The 15,206-nt window shown below is 45.1% G+C and overlaps 1 protein-coding gene across 1 annotated transcript; it reads right to left on the bottom strand.

The window, feature by feature from the left end:
* Positions 1–5,798: 5,798 nt before the first annotated feature.
* On the bottom strand, positions 5,799–7,241 carry LOC120440874 (kelch repeat and BTB domain-containing protein 13-like). Its single transcript, XM_039614342.1, has one exon. It carries the CDS (start codon positions 7,239–7,241, stop codon positions 5,799–5,801), a length of 1,443 nt encoding a protein of 480 aa, XP_039470276.1.
* Positions 7,242–15,206: the final 7,965 nt, after the last annotated feature.

The following is a 15,206-nucleotide window of genomic DNA, read 5'->3' as shown; positions in this document are numbered from 1 at the left end:
ACGTGCTCACCACCGTGTATACACCGCTGCCTGGACACAAGATGGCGTCATCAGACAGCGGTAAACGGTCATAATCTGGGGCATCCAAGGGAAAACTTAAAAATAGTCATCATTCAGGGTTTCATGTGATCAATAGAGAATTATACTAAAATATTAATAGTCAACCTTTATAAAGTGGAAACACTTCTTTACTGAAACATCTAAAAACATAAAGGTTAATGCAGTATAGGGCAAATACACAACTTGTACAATTTAATTGTCTTAAAAGTCACACACACAAAATCATCTTGGGCAAGCTTGCTTGAAATTTAAATTTTTCCTCAATAGTTCTCAAGGCTTCTTGAAGGGATTTGCAAAGCTCTTTTTTTAGGTGTTTTTACTATTTTACTGCCAAGATGATCCCATGCTGCTTTAAAAACAATGAAGCCACTGTCATGCTGAAAAATGAAGCCAATGATGTACATTCAAGATGCTGTTGCATAGTGGATAAAAAGCTGACTGCTTTGAAAGATCCCAAAACCACTTCCTTTAATGTAGTTGGCTGTAGATATACTGTTGTACCTCTCCCCTGACTTCCAATCTACATATTGATTGAAGGTCCTTAACCCAACAGCAGGACCAATATCAGTTGCTTTATGCAAGGACCTCCAGGAGGCCACTTGTGTGAATGTCTCTGACCAATTATAAATGGACTTCATGAGTGTTGCCTGAGGGCATGGCGTCCTCTTGTGGGCCCTGTGCTCATTGCCTGGCAGAGTGTAAATCATGATTTACCACAGAATACAAGAATTGGCAGATCCAGAACTGGTGCCCTCTGCTTTTCATAGGATACCATCCATCATCTCATTAGGAGTATGTATGTATGTTAGGAGTAGGTCTTATCATGCTTTATTTTTAGCTGTTTATCAACCTACACTCTCTTGGATGCTATCAAGCTAATCATGGTAACAACTATGTGAGGAAAAACAAACATATTGAGACGAGTTAAGAGGTCAAAGGTCAGCAGAGACTGACATGGTGAAAAATGTCTTCAGCCACACCTCTTTTCTGTCCACAGAAACATGCACACAATGCCTGACAACACAGACTAGTTAAAGAGAGTCAGACAGAAAATCTCAGCAACTCATACATTTTATATTCACCCGAGTCACAGATTATTCTGCTGACATGGGTGGGTTGGGTTGGGTTGGGTTGGGTGGGGAGTCTGAAAACCAAAACCAAATGACACAAAGGAGGGAACATCTGTGACCATAGGGACTGATTGTTTTCTCTGAAAAGCGAGACAAGACTGAAATGTAAGTGAAGTGCTTTGGGAAAACATATCATTTATTTTAGATCACAACCACTGATTTTATTTCATTTCTACCAGCTTACGTAAGCTTTAACTGCCATTAATATTTGTCATGTTACCAAATAACTGGCTCCAACTGACTTATGTTGAAAATACAGGCTAGTTGTGTAATGATTGTGGAGAGTGTTTTCTTGGTGTTCATTGGGCCCTATATGGCCAGTTCATGATGATCTGAACTCTAAACTATGTCTGAGTCATAATGCTAATGTGTATCCTGATATGAGTATAGTTTTTGATCTAATAGCTACTTTTAGCATGACAATGCATCATTTTACCAAAGTGAAATCATCTGAGTCTGGCTTCCAAAGCATGACAATTAGTGTCGGTGGATTTTAGGTGCTTCCCCAGTCACCAGATCTTAATGGAATTGAGCATCTTTGGGTTTTAGTAGATGTTGTTATATCATGGTGAAACCACAAAGGAACATAGAGTCCAGAGAGTAATTGCCCACGTCACGTGTTCCTCATGTCAAAACCTCGTTTTCAGCAAATGTTGGATCTCAACCAGGCACTCTCAATCCATTGCACTGAGTCAATCCATGGAAGGAATCATGGGCAGCATGATGGTGTGGTCCTGGGTTCAACTCCACCATCTGGCCAGGGCTTTTCTGTGGTGTGGAGTTTGCATGTTCTGTCTGTATTTACATGGGTACTCTAGCTTTCTCCCATAGTCCAAAGACATGTTACCATAGACATGAATCGTTGTTTGTCTTTTTGTGTTAGCCCTGCAACAACAACCTGTCCAGGCTTTACCATGCCTCTTCCCCTATGTTAGCTGGGAAACGCGGCTTGTTTTCAGTAGCCTTTTATTACCGAAACAAAACAGTTTGTTTTGTTTGTTTAGGTTTGTTGATGTTGTCCTTCACTTAAGTGTGTGTGTCCAAAAACTTGAGATCTGCAGCTTGTATATTAAAGGGTTATTTCCACCTATAAGTAAGTGATATAAGAAGGCGTATTAGGTCAGATCTACTGTGATCTATCATTATTTATTTTATTCTTGGCTTCCACTCATCCACCACGACCTAAGGAATAGTAAGATTTATTTTCTTTTTTCGACTATATGTTACATTTTCTTTACTATTTTAAAATATGTTATAACTTGCATGAAACAAATCAACAATTAATCATTGGCATGAAATAACATGCTCATTTTGTCGTTCATCTTCTGGACATTGTAGTTTTAACATGGTAGGTATATTCTTAAGCTTAGGTTTAGTTAATATTCTCTGAGCACTGTGGTTCTCTTTTCATCAAATGAATCAGTTCATAAGTTGGTTAAAAACTGCTGTTACCTGCATAAAAATCTAAATAAGCTGTTATATTTGACCTCAAAGATCAGCTGGAGTATAAAATAGAAATACTAAAGTAAAGAAGACAGTCTTTTTTATTTTGGTCGTTTAGGTTTTGTTTTTCTTGTTTTGTTTTTTTGTTCAAAGTGTCTAGTAGGATTTGTTCATATGTGCTTCTTGAAACTGTGCAGAGAAGCAGAGCAGACAGAGCATGCCCCCAACACTCATAACAAGATTAATGTCTATAGACAGACGTTCATCCATCACATAGGCTGGGTCCTGGCTTCTGTCCCAGACTAAAGCTGACGGGGGTCACATAGGGCGTCCTCCCTTGTGTGCAGACCAAACATTGGCCTTCCCCTTATTCTTGGTCACATTTACCATTACAGAAGATCTATAAGAAGATGCATCTTATAAGAAGATATAATATTAGGAACAGTCCCAGGGTTGTATTTGACACAATTAGCACTGTTGTTTCTCTCCCACCTCAGCATGCTCTGTTACTCTTTCACATTATTGTTCTCAGTCTTTCTCAAAATAAGGCTGTGTACCTGAGATCCAAAATCAGAATCAGAATACTTTATTAATCCCTAAGGAAATTATGTGGGTTACAGTTGCTCAAAGACAGTAACAGTAACAGACTAAACTACTTAAATAATACAATATGTTACAGAGTTAACAAATTTAAGAAATAGCACTAATATATACAAATCGCTCAATTATACATATCAAGAATATTACAGAGGTGAAATATATATGATTGACATTTACCTCTAACCTGTGAACTTTGTCATTTGCTATTTTACTGTACAAAGGTACTGTGCAAAGGGTGTAACTATTGCAGAGTGTACTGTGCAGTAGATGGAGGAGTTGTACAGGTAGATGGCCACGGGCAGGAATGATTTCCTCTGTCGTTCAGTAGTGCTTTTTGGTCATCTCAGTCTCTCACTGAACGTGCTCCTGTGACTAGCCAGCACGTCATGGTATTATCCAGCATTGAATTTATCTTGGACAACATCTGCCTCCCAGACACTATCCTAAGAGAATCCAGCTCCATCCCCACAACATTACTGGTCTTGCGGATAAGTTAATTTAGTCTGTTGGTATCTGCAATCCTCAACCTGCTGCCCCAGCATGCAGCAGTATAGAGGATGTCACTGGCCACAACAGACTCATAGAAAATCCTGAGCATTGTCAAACAGATGTTGAAGGCCCTCAGCCGCATCAGAAAATAGAGTGGACTCTGGCCCTAGCTGTAGAGTGCAGTGGTGTTTTTAACCCAGTCCAGTTTATTGTCTATGTGTACTCCAAGGTATTTATAGTCCTCCACAATGTCCACATTGACCCCCCGGATTGAAACAAGGGTCAAGGTTTTCCTTCAGTCTCCCCCCTCATTTTTCATCAGACTGGATTGCCTCATATATATTTGATGGGACTTTCTCTGTTAAATCATTGCATTTGTTCCAAGACTCTTGTGCACTGGTAGAAGGCAACGTGCCTTCTACCAGTGCACAAGAGTCTTTTGGACAGGTGTCCATCCTAGTTCAGTGTCAGGCCTGGATAAGTGACTGGTTTTACTCCATGTTTATATTCTGTTTTTCTAAACATATGCATTGATAATAAATAATAAACTAGGAAAATAAATAGCATGTCAGGTATTTTGTGTCCTTTCCCAGTTTGTTATACTTTTATACAGTCTGCTGCTGAGCTGCCCGGGGATGCTGCACTCACTTGGAAATAAGAGTTTACATGTACCATTATCCCATTAACATGAAGAGGAGAAAAATGTTTGGCTGAATTAAGAAAGAAGAAAAAAATAGAAACAATAATCTTAGCTATGGATTAAAAACCAACAACAAATGCATATATATCATATTCAAGCACCACATTTTCATTTTTTTTCTTACAAACAAAAGCCACATGAAAATTATACCAGAACCCTAAATACTAAACTGAGAGTATAACCAAGCAATCTGTTACAAGAGAAATGACGCAAAGCTCAAAACACCATACAAAGGAGATGCAACTCAACTAAAGATAAGGAAATCTGAAGCAGTAACAAGAAAGAGCCACAAAGGAATACATGATAGAGAAAACCTAAACAGCAGACAAACTAAGAATTAAACTAAACAAAATAATAATAAATAGAACTAAAAAGGCCAAAAAACACAAAATGCTGGGTTAAAGAGCAAGGACCGTGACATCAGCAGCAAATGCAGATCTTCTGTTTGCTGTTGATGTGTGCGCCCTTCACATTTTAACTTTAGACACTGAACCTAAATTTAATGCATTTGTTCAAAGCCAAAATAGACTAGATTTCTCTCACTGAACAAGAAAAAGCTGAAAAGCTGCACATGAAGTAATTAAACTCAGAATAGCAAGAGCACCTTGTATAAAATTCAAAGTGTTTCAAATTTTGCAAAAACATACACATTTTGTTCAGTTGTTTTGGGTAATGCTGATAAAATGTTATAGTTTTTACTATGCTTGTTTCACATTTCCATTTTCTAAACATGTACTCTTACTTTTTTTCTCATAAAGAGAAAAAAAATCACTACTGAGCAAAACTGAATTCAGTTTATTGGTCCACAGTCCCAGTTTCTCTCTCATGTGACCCTTTGGGAAAATTAATTGGCAACCCGTGCCAGTGGCCACTCTTTCAATGATGAGGATGTACACATCCTGGACAGGGAGGAACGCTGGTTTCATTTCTGAAATGAGGAGGGGGCCTAAGGGTACATCTTTCACCATCTTACAGTCCTGTGTTAGCAGCCATTCCCCAACTCTCTGGGAATGATAGTCAACTCCCATCGAACATGGATCATGACAATTTGCGTCTTAGCAATGATGAAACTGACCTCAGGGTCTGTTGTTAGTTGTTGGTGCTAGTTTCAGTCATTATGCAAATGTTCTGTTTATAAGGCTGGGGAAAGCTATGGTCAGCTGAGACTGAAAAAGTCACAGATGAAAAGTTTCTCCCAATGAAAACACTACGTCCAGATGAACAGAATCAACTTCCTGGGATTCACTTACCTGGATGATTGAGCATGCATCAAGATATGAATAGTAATATTGCTGTAATAAAAAATATCAAAAAACAACCAAAAACCCATCTCAGTTTAATTTAAATAATACTGATGATCCAAAAAGACAGTGTCACTACTGCAGGCTGAGAGCTTTTGGCAGCTGAAGCAGAAATGTCCACACAGATCCACTTCTTGGGAAACCCTTCACCTGCCGCCTAGGCTTCCAGGTTTTACCTTCCACTATGTATTCTAGAGTCATGCTTCTGTTCAGTGTAAACACAGAGTCCCCTCTTACAACAGCAGTGAATAGTGAATCTCTACTATTGGCGAAGTGTCCAGGCAGGCTTGACCACTGGCCCAAACTCAGATTATAACAGTCTATGAGGCATCTTAGGAAGTCATCAGATGGGCCATTTCTCATGATGAAGAGGTTGTCCCTATGGCCCACCATGCAGTGACCATAGCTTTGGTGCCTGATCAGTGTGGTAACTAGCTGCCACTCATTTTTCCCAGATGCATACTCGTAGATCTCAGTGGTCTCCATTGGCCTCCATAAACACACAAATATCCTGCTCATGGTTTTGGTGCAAGCTGCTCCTGGTGCTGGCCGAGGTAGGTTAGCAGCAAATGACCACTTTCTGTTTTTTACATTGTATATTTCCACAGATGACATTACTGTTTGCTCATACTCCCCTCCTATGGCATATAAATGACCATTGAGACCCATAAGACTAAGATTGTAACGCAGCTGTGCTGGGCTGGGAATCCTGCTCCAGCTGTTGCTTTCAATACTGTAGCAGAAACAAGATTCCACAACTTGTTTATGGATGTCATGAATGCCATCAATTATGAACAGTTTGTTGTCTAAAACAGTCACTCCAGCCATTGAGGTGCTGGCCTCTAGTGGAAGATCTGTTAACACTTTCCAAGTATTGCCAGTTTCATTGAGGTAGCAGATGGTCCTTGAGGCAGCATGTACAGTTTCATCCAAACCACAGGTCACATGGGCTCTTACAGCCATGAAAACATGGGGGGTCAAAGACTCCACATAAGAGATAAGCTCTAATGGTAAGGTTTTCTTGACCTCTAGCTCAAGGTCAGTGTACATGTCTCGAATGAACAGTGCTGCTGCATGGTAAAGATCCATAAGTCCAAAGACTGCAGAGGTGTGATACATCAGCAGACAGTTTTCTGCATCAAGAAGGTCAATAAGATGCCTAGTAAGTGTGGACACCTGCAAGAAAGCTGCACATTCGATGGCTTCCACAATGTCGTCCTCATCCAGAATTGGCTTCTCTCCACGTAAAACTGCTAAAGCTAAAAGGAACCCTTGAGCTCGCAGAGACTTGAGGTGGATTTCTTCCTGCTGACATTCCTTCATACCGGAGCGATACAGAGCTTGAAAATAGTCACAGCTCTGCACCAGTAACATTTTCTCCTCAGAGAACTGTCTGTCTCCAACCACGATAGTTAGTTTAGCTGAGACGAGACCAGAGCCAGCACATGGTAGATACCTTTCACAGTCTGCACCACTGAAGCTGCCATTGTCCTCTGATTCTCCATTGTACACTGACATTATAACTTGCTGGCAGTAACAAATATCCTCTGTAAAAATTACACAAGAGGTAAAAGCATTTCCAAAACTCTTGGAGTAGAGCACAAGAGCAGTGACTCACTCTTTAGAGAGGATCAGTTATTGCACAGCCTTTAAAATAGAAGCAGCTAAATATAGCAGAGTGTGGTGGACCACTAGAGGGCTCCACTCACACCCAGTGTTGAGGAAGTGTGTTCCTCTGTTTTGTGACGCGATATGAGCAGTTAATAGAGAGACGAATAAAGAAGGAGTGAGAACTGAGAGCTCTGTGTCGTTGATGCTTACCTCCACATTGGTGACCCCTGACTCGAGCATGCAACGGGCCGCAGATAACGCAGACTCCGCTATGGAGGCATCAGCGGACGCCGGTCCTCCGCCTCCTGTTGCAGCTACGTTCGCTGTGGCGCTGAAACTGCCGGACTTTTGGCTCCATGACCCCCGTCATGGTTCGTATCACGTGAGGCTCAGTTCGCCTGTGGCGCTGAAACTGCCGGACTTTTGGCGCGGCATCTCGGCTGACGACACTCGGCGACGACACGGTATCACCATGTAGTGGCCTCGCTCGACCCGCTGGCCACCCGTCGCGCGATGACGCTCCTCCGGGACCCACCCGCCCAAGGGAAATACGCCGCCCTTAAAGAGCTGCTTCTTCGGCGCTATGCCCTCTCCGACGCTGAACGAGCCGAAAAGCTCCTCAACCTGTCAGGCTTGGGTGGCGGTACTGCGCTCGAGCTCATGGAGGACATGCTATCGTTGCTCGGGCCGGATGACGGGGGATTCCTCTTCGCCCACCTCTTCCTCCGCCAGCTACCGGCCGCCGTGAGAGCTGTCCTCGCAAACTCCCCGCTTCTGCCTGCGAAGGATTATCGCTCCCTGGCTGAAGAAGCGGATCGCATTCTCCTGGCTAGCCGCACTTTCAACGTTCACGCCCTGGCTACGGACTCGCCGGCAGCGCCTTCCACGCCTCCACCTGCCTCCCCCGGGGCATCCGCCCCCTTGCTGACGGCAGGGATTGCTACACGCCGGCACCGCGGAAAGACCATCTGTTTCTACCATCAGCGTTTTGGCGACAGAGCGCGTCGCTGCCTGCCGCCTTGCGCTTTCACGGCCCAGGGAAACGGACCCGCCAGCGCGCCGTAGCAGCCGCGACCGCTGGCAATACAGAAAAGCTGCTCTTCATAGAGGACTCGCACTCCGGGAGACGTTTTCTCGTGGACTCCGGCTCCCAGAAGAGCCTCCTTCCCCCTACCGCTGCCGACGGACTAGCAGCGAACTGTGGGCCGCAGCTCCTGGCAGCTAATGGCTCTCCCATCAAAACATTTGGGGAAAGGTTGGTGACTGTTTGTTTTCATGGCCGGGATTTCCAGTGGAACTTTGTTGTTGCCGCTAGCTCCGTACCTATTTTAGGTGCTGATTTTCTGTGCGCTCATGGACTGCTTGTCGATGTTGCTAACAGATGTTTAATTGATGCTCTCTCGTTTTCTTCACTACCCTGTTTTACTCGGGCTGCCGAGCCCCTGATTCGGGCTAATGTAGTGACCTCCGGGGATGCTTTTCAGCGTTTGCTTTCAGAGTTTCCATCGCTGTCTGTCCCTGATTTCTCTGGCACGGTAACGAAGCATGGGGTTGAGCATTATATTCCCACGGTCGGGCCCCCGGTGTTCGCGCGCGCCGCCTCGACCCCGCGAAACTGTCCGTCACTCGGGAAGAGTTTGCAGCCATGGAGAGCCTTGGCATTGTACAGCGTTCGAACAGTGCATGGGCCTCTCCGCTTCACATGGTGCCCAAATCGGACGGTCGGTGGCGGCCATGCGGAGATTTCCGCCGTTTAAATAATGCCACGGAGAATGACCGTTACCCCATCCCCCACATTCAGGATTTTTCTGCCAATCTCGCCGGAACGTCGATTTTTTCTAAAATTGACTTGGTGCGGGGGTATCACCAAGTTCCCGTGCGCACCGAAGACGTTCCTAAGACCGCTGTCATTACCCCCTTCGGCTTGTTCGAGTTTTTGCGCATGCCGTTTGGCCTGAAAGGTGCCGCCCAGACCTTTCAGCGGCTGATGGACTCAGTTTTGCGTGGGCTGCCGTTCGTTTTTGTTTATCTGGACGATATATTGGTGGCCAGCTGCTCAGCGAGCCAGCACGAGTCCCATCTGCGCCAGGTTTTCCAGCGTTTGGCAGCGCACGGCCTGATCATCAACCCTTCCAAGTGCCAGTTTGGGTTGCCTGTTCTGGATTTCCTCGGGCACCGCATTTCCGCTGAAGGTGTGGTTCCGTTGCCCGACAGAGTCCAGGCCGTTTCAGCTTTTCCGCGCCCCACGTCGGTTAAAGCGTTGCAGGAGTTCTTGGGGATGATAAATTTTTACAACCGCTTTCTCCCCAGAGCTGCCCACCTGCTACAGCCACTCTATGCTGCCTTAAAAGGTAAAACAGCCAAAGATCCGGTTGACTGGCTGCCGGAACGCGTCCATGCGTTTTCCGCAGCCAAGTCTGCGCTGGCTGACGCCGCCCTGCTGGCACACCCGCTTCCGTCGGCGGAGATCGCGTTGACCACCGACGCATCCGACGTGGCAGTGGGTGGGGTGTTGGAACAGCGGGTTTCAGGTCTCTGGCAACCACTCGCCTTTTTCAGTCGTACGCTCCGGGATGCCGAACGCAAGTACAGTGTTTTTGACAGAGAGTTGCTGGCCCTGCACCTCACCACACGACATTTTCGTTTTTTCCTCGAGGGTCGCAACTTTACTGCGTATGTTGACCACAAACCTTTGACGTTTGCGATGTCCAAGGTCTCTGACCCATGGAGCGCACGCCAGCAGCACCAGTTGGCAGCCATTTCAGAGTTTACCACAGACATTCAGCACGTGGCTGGTAAGTCCAATCACGTCGCTGACTGTCTGTCACGTGTGATAGGTTTGTAGCTTAAACCTATTCGCTGGAACGTTAAAGGCAATGTGGTTACACAGCAAGCAAGACACGAAGTAGGCAAAGTCCTTTGGGTTACTCATGCATGAGGGAGGCCTGCCTGGAGCCAAATGTCGTTCCACCTACTTGACCTCCGTCAGACTCTCAGCCAGGTTCTCCAAGCACTCCTTTTATTGAGGTTACTTGAATATGCATAGGGTCATTAACATATGATGTATACATACACACAAAGAGTACCTTGCCTGTAGTTTTGTAAGAGTGTGTGTGTGTGTGTGTGTGTGACCTCCTGCTGACCAAAGGGTCGTAAACGCAGGAAGCTTACATCAAAAGAAGTAGATCTTCCAGATAGGATGTATCTGCAATAAAACACTATAGCCCCTCACCCAGAACCTCGAGAATCTGGGGAGGGGGACTGAAATTCCTTTCATCCCACAGTTAAACAATATAGGATGGATGGTAAGCATAAAAATGACAAACATTTAACAATTCACTCTGACAACGTGTGTTGGTTTCTCCGGTGTATGTCGGCATCGACTACGCTGCCATGGCCGCCGAGCAACGTGCTGACCCAGACATCCTGGCCCTTCAGTCAATGAAAACGGGCCTCGTGCTGGAGGACACCCCGGTGTGGGACGGCGGTCCGCACCTTCTTTGCGACGTTTCCACCGGCCGCCCCCGCCCGGTGGTTCCCCTTTCGTGGCGTCGTCGTGTTTTTGACTCGGTGCATGCCCTCTCTCATCCCGGCGTCCGGGCCTCGGTCAAGCTTGTCAGCGCCAGGTTCGTTTGGCCGGGCCTTCGCAAGACGGTGAAAGAATGGGCGGCGGTTTGTATCCCATGCCAACGCTCGAAAATCCACCGGCACACACAGGCACCCCTCGAACCTTTCCGTATCCCCGGTAGGCGTTTCGATCACGTTCATGTGGACCTGGTTGGTCCCTTGCCGCAGTCACAGGGTTTCACGCACCTTTTGACTGTGGTGGACCGCACGACCAGGTGGCCGGAGGCGGTACCCCTGGCGTCCACGACAGTGGCGACGGTGGCCAGAGCATTTTTGTCGACGTGGGTTTCACGTTTCGGTTCCCCTGCTGACATTACCTCGGACAGGGGCCCCCAGTTTGTTTCTGAGCTTTGGTCTGCCATGGCTGACGGCCTGGGGGTCAAGGTCCACCGCACCACAGCATACCACCCGCAAGCTAACGGGATGTGCGAACGGTTTCACCGGTCTCTTAGGGCTGCGCTCCGGGCTTCCTTGACAGGTGGCGACTGGGTCGACCGTCTTCCGTGGGTTTTGCTGGGATTGCGTAGCGCGGTTAAAGAAGACCTCGGGGTTTCCCCGGCTGAACTGGTCCTCGGCCAGCCCCTCCGGGTCCCCGGGGAATTCTTGCCTGAGAGCCCTCCCCCATGTTTTGATGCCTCTTTGTTGCCTTTTCGCCCCCCACGAAACTCATTTCCTGGTCCTGGTCCTGTGCACCACTGCCTGCCTGACACTTTTGTTCCGAGTTCGTTGGACTCTGCTCGTTTTGTTTTCGTCAGGCACGATGCCCATAGGACTCCGCTGCGTCCCCCATATGACGGGCCATACAGGGTTCTTAAACCAGGCAACAAACATTTCATTTTGGACTTTGGCGGTCGGCAGGAGGTTGTCTCGGTTGACAGACTTAAGCCTGCACATGTTATGCATGAGGATCAGATGGTCCCGGCCCAGGCCCCTTGCCGCGGCCGCCCACCTGCCACCGGGCTGATGGATTCTGTTTTTTCCCCCAGGAGCGACCCACAATCAACGGAGTCCGAGTCGCCTGCAGCTTTTTCTGACCGCCAGTGCCAGCCTCGCTTCCGGGCTGGGTTGCCCTCTGTCAGTTCCCCACCCCCGGTTCAGCCGCCCGGCCGCTTGCTTAAGCCCCGGGTCCTGGACTAGTTCTGCTGGGTGTTCGGGGGGGGGCATGTGTGGTGGACCACTAGAGGGCTCCACTCACACCCAGTGTTGAGGAAGTGTGTTCCTCTGTTTTGTGGCGCGATATGAGCAGTTAATAGAGGGACGAATAAAGAAGGAGTGAGAACTGAGAGCTCTGTGTCGTTGATGCTTACCTCCACAAGAGAACAAATGATCGGGGTCACATTCATGTAGTGGACAGGACTGAAAGGGGTGAATACAGGGTTAGTGGTTGTTGCTGATACAAAATCAAAAGATCAGTTTGCCCCAAAATTACATTTGCTTTTTAATATAAAACAAATACGCCTTGAGAAATCTTTTTTTTAGTACAATACTTTTATAACTTAAAATTGCTAGTTTATGGTCTTCGACAACAACGATCTTGGGGGTCTATACATAACATGGACAATCAATGGTACAAGAAAATAAAATCTTCACATTGACCCAAAAAGTAACATATGGGTAACTGGAGCTTCCAATACCATATCATCTCTTGTACCAGTCTTTACCCAGATAGCAAGACGACATTGAATCTATGTTGATTTTTCATCCGAACCGTCGTATATGGTCGGGGTTGAAATGCCAATGTTGTAACAACATTGAAATACTGTGGTAAACCGACGGTCTTACTATAGAGACGTTGTAACGATGTTGATTCACCGTTGTTTTTTTGTCATTGATATTTGATCTATTTATAGTCGACCAGGTGACAACAACAACATCGAGAAAACGTCTATTTATAGTTCACGATCATTCGGCTCCGGTCACCATCAAAAACCATCGATTTGTAGTTGAGCATTAAATTGCACTGCAACTGATCGGGTATAAAGTACCAGAGAAAGTAGATTTATTGTTCATTTGTTATCAATGACTTGGTCTAGTTCACCAGCTTTAAAAAATCGTGTCTACGTGCAATTTATGTATAGTTGACCGGGAAATTAAAGCAGCGATCACTTGGACTATTCCGCAGCACCCCTCTCACATTGGTACATCCCCCCAGGTATTCATTGTCTTCTACAGTAGAGCGGGACATTTGATTTACTCTCAGCGGAATTGACCGGAGAAGGCATCAGTTCATGCACTGCACTGGCCTGCACCACGATTAGTATAAGGTAAGAATGAATGATTTTTTTTTTCCTACTCGTTATTTCCATGTTTGCATTTGAATAACAGTAAAAAACTCGTTAATGTTGTACATTAACGAGTTTTTTTTACTGTTATTTACGTTGCTCCCACAAAATGTGGGAGCCCGAAATTGTGTCTACTTCTTACAATCCGGCAACAAATAAATTGCACTGCGAACAAAGTATATCAACAAAGAAAACATTTTCGTTTCATAATTTCTTCGTTATATTCCCTTACAAAGCTAGCTTTAACGCTTCGAGGTTTCCTTTGTTCTTGGAACAAAGGCGCTTGACCCAGACTTTCGCTCTGTAGTTGCTTAGTACTACAAAAAATTCTAAATCTGTGATATATGATTGATAAACGTAAAGTTAACTGTATAAACGTGTTCAATGACTGTTACTTTTGATGATTGGAGAGCACTCGCTTCAATTCGCACACGAAAACTTTAGACTCAGTTTGAATGCTCACGCAGCATGCCCACGTGACTGTACGTTGCACGCGTACGTGACTTTCCGTTTGTTCCTTGAATAATGAATAAGGCTACGTCCACACGTACCAGCGTATTTTTGAAACCGCTGATTTTTCTATGCGTTTGCACCTTTTGTCCACACGTAATGTATGTCTGGCCGTACATTGTGTTTGTATTTCCAGGCACATTTCACGAAGCAGAACGCAGTCTTCAGAGATATCCACGTGAACGCTGTGATACGTCTGACCTTCAGTCCGAAGAAGAAACCCAGACCAGTCTTAAAAGAAAGCACAAGTAAAACCTTTTTATTCACAAACATATCTTTGATTGTTAAGAATTTATAATCTTGTCTTTTGTACATATCTGTGGTGCTTGCATACTGCAACATCACCACATAGTCCAAAAAGTGGAAGTTTGTAAACTTTTTAAAAATGCAAAGCCGTGTACACTTGTGCACTTCAAAAATTCATTGTATACTGTACCTTCTTGCACGTCTCTGTTTCCTGTGTGTGTTGTTAGAAATCAAACTAACTTTAGGAAACAATATGCCAAAAGCATATTTACAATTACTTAAGACCGTTTTTAATTTCTTTTCTTTAGACCAAATCCCTGTACACATATACGGACTCAGGGGATTGAGCAGCCTACAAAAAAACGGTTTCCCCAGGCCCCTCGAGTGAAAATACCAGGTAATAAAATACTGTCTAGTGTCTGTGTACATATCTGTGTCTGACACGAGGAAACTTTTTTGACAAGTTGTCTGTATACTTAAATACTTAAAAAAATGATCTTTTTCTAAACAGCCCTCATCATTCCGCAGTCTGCCCCCCAGCCCACTGATAGCAACCATCATAATGCCCCACCCAGCTTCCGGCACCTTTCGCCACTCCGGCACAAACCGACACAGCTTTGCGATCTCGCCAGCATGCAGTCTGATGTCTTCCCTATAGATGGTATGCTTTTAAAAAAGCTTTAAAGCTGCATCACAATGTCATTGTACTCTTATCTAAAAAAAAACCCCAATTTATACTCCTGAATGTCATCTTGTTGTGATTTTTTTTTTTCTGTAGATTCCAGAGACTCTGTGAGGCCACTATTACAAGGCAAGTTTGAAAATCTTGGAATTTCACAGTTTACATGGTATAACAAATATATGTGACAGGCAAAACTAGTAAACACTTTTAGCAGTTACAAGAACTAACAAATGAATATCCAACAAAGGGAATAGAAATACATTGTACTGCCAGTACTTTGGTTTATTCTTTGTATGACTTGAAAATCAGGCTTTAGGAAAACTAAATGACATGTTTCTATCATCAATTACATGAAGTAAACACACAAGCACTTGCATACACATTTAAGACATGAGACACGCTAATTCCATCTCATAAAATGTGTCTATAGGTGAGACGCTTTATGCTTGATTGGTGCTGCTGGACCACACTGGAGGTGCGAGTCCGCCGTGTAATGGTTTATGCCATTACAAAGGAGCTGGCCTC

Source organism: Oreochromis aureus, linkage group 7, assembly GCF_013358895.1.
Source record: "Oreochromis aureus strain Israel breed Guangdong linkage group 7, ZZ_aureus, whole genome shotgun sequence".
Taxonomy (NCBI): domain Eukaryota; kingdom Metazoa; phylum Chordata; class Actinopteri; order Cichliformes; family Cichlidae; genus Oreochromis; species Oreochromis aureus.
This window is presented reverse-complemented; position numbering and strand designations above follow the sequence as displayed.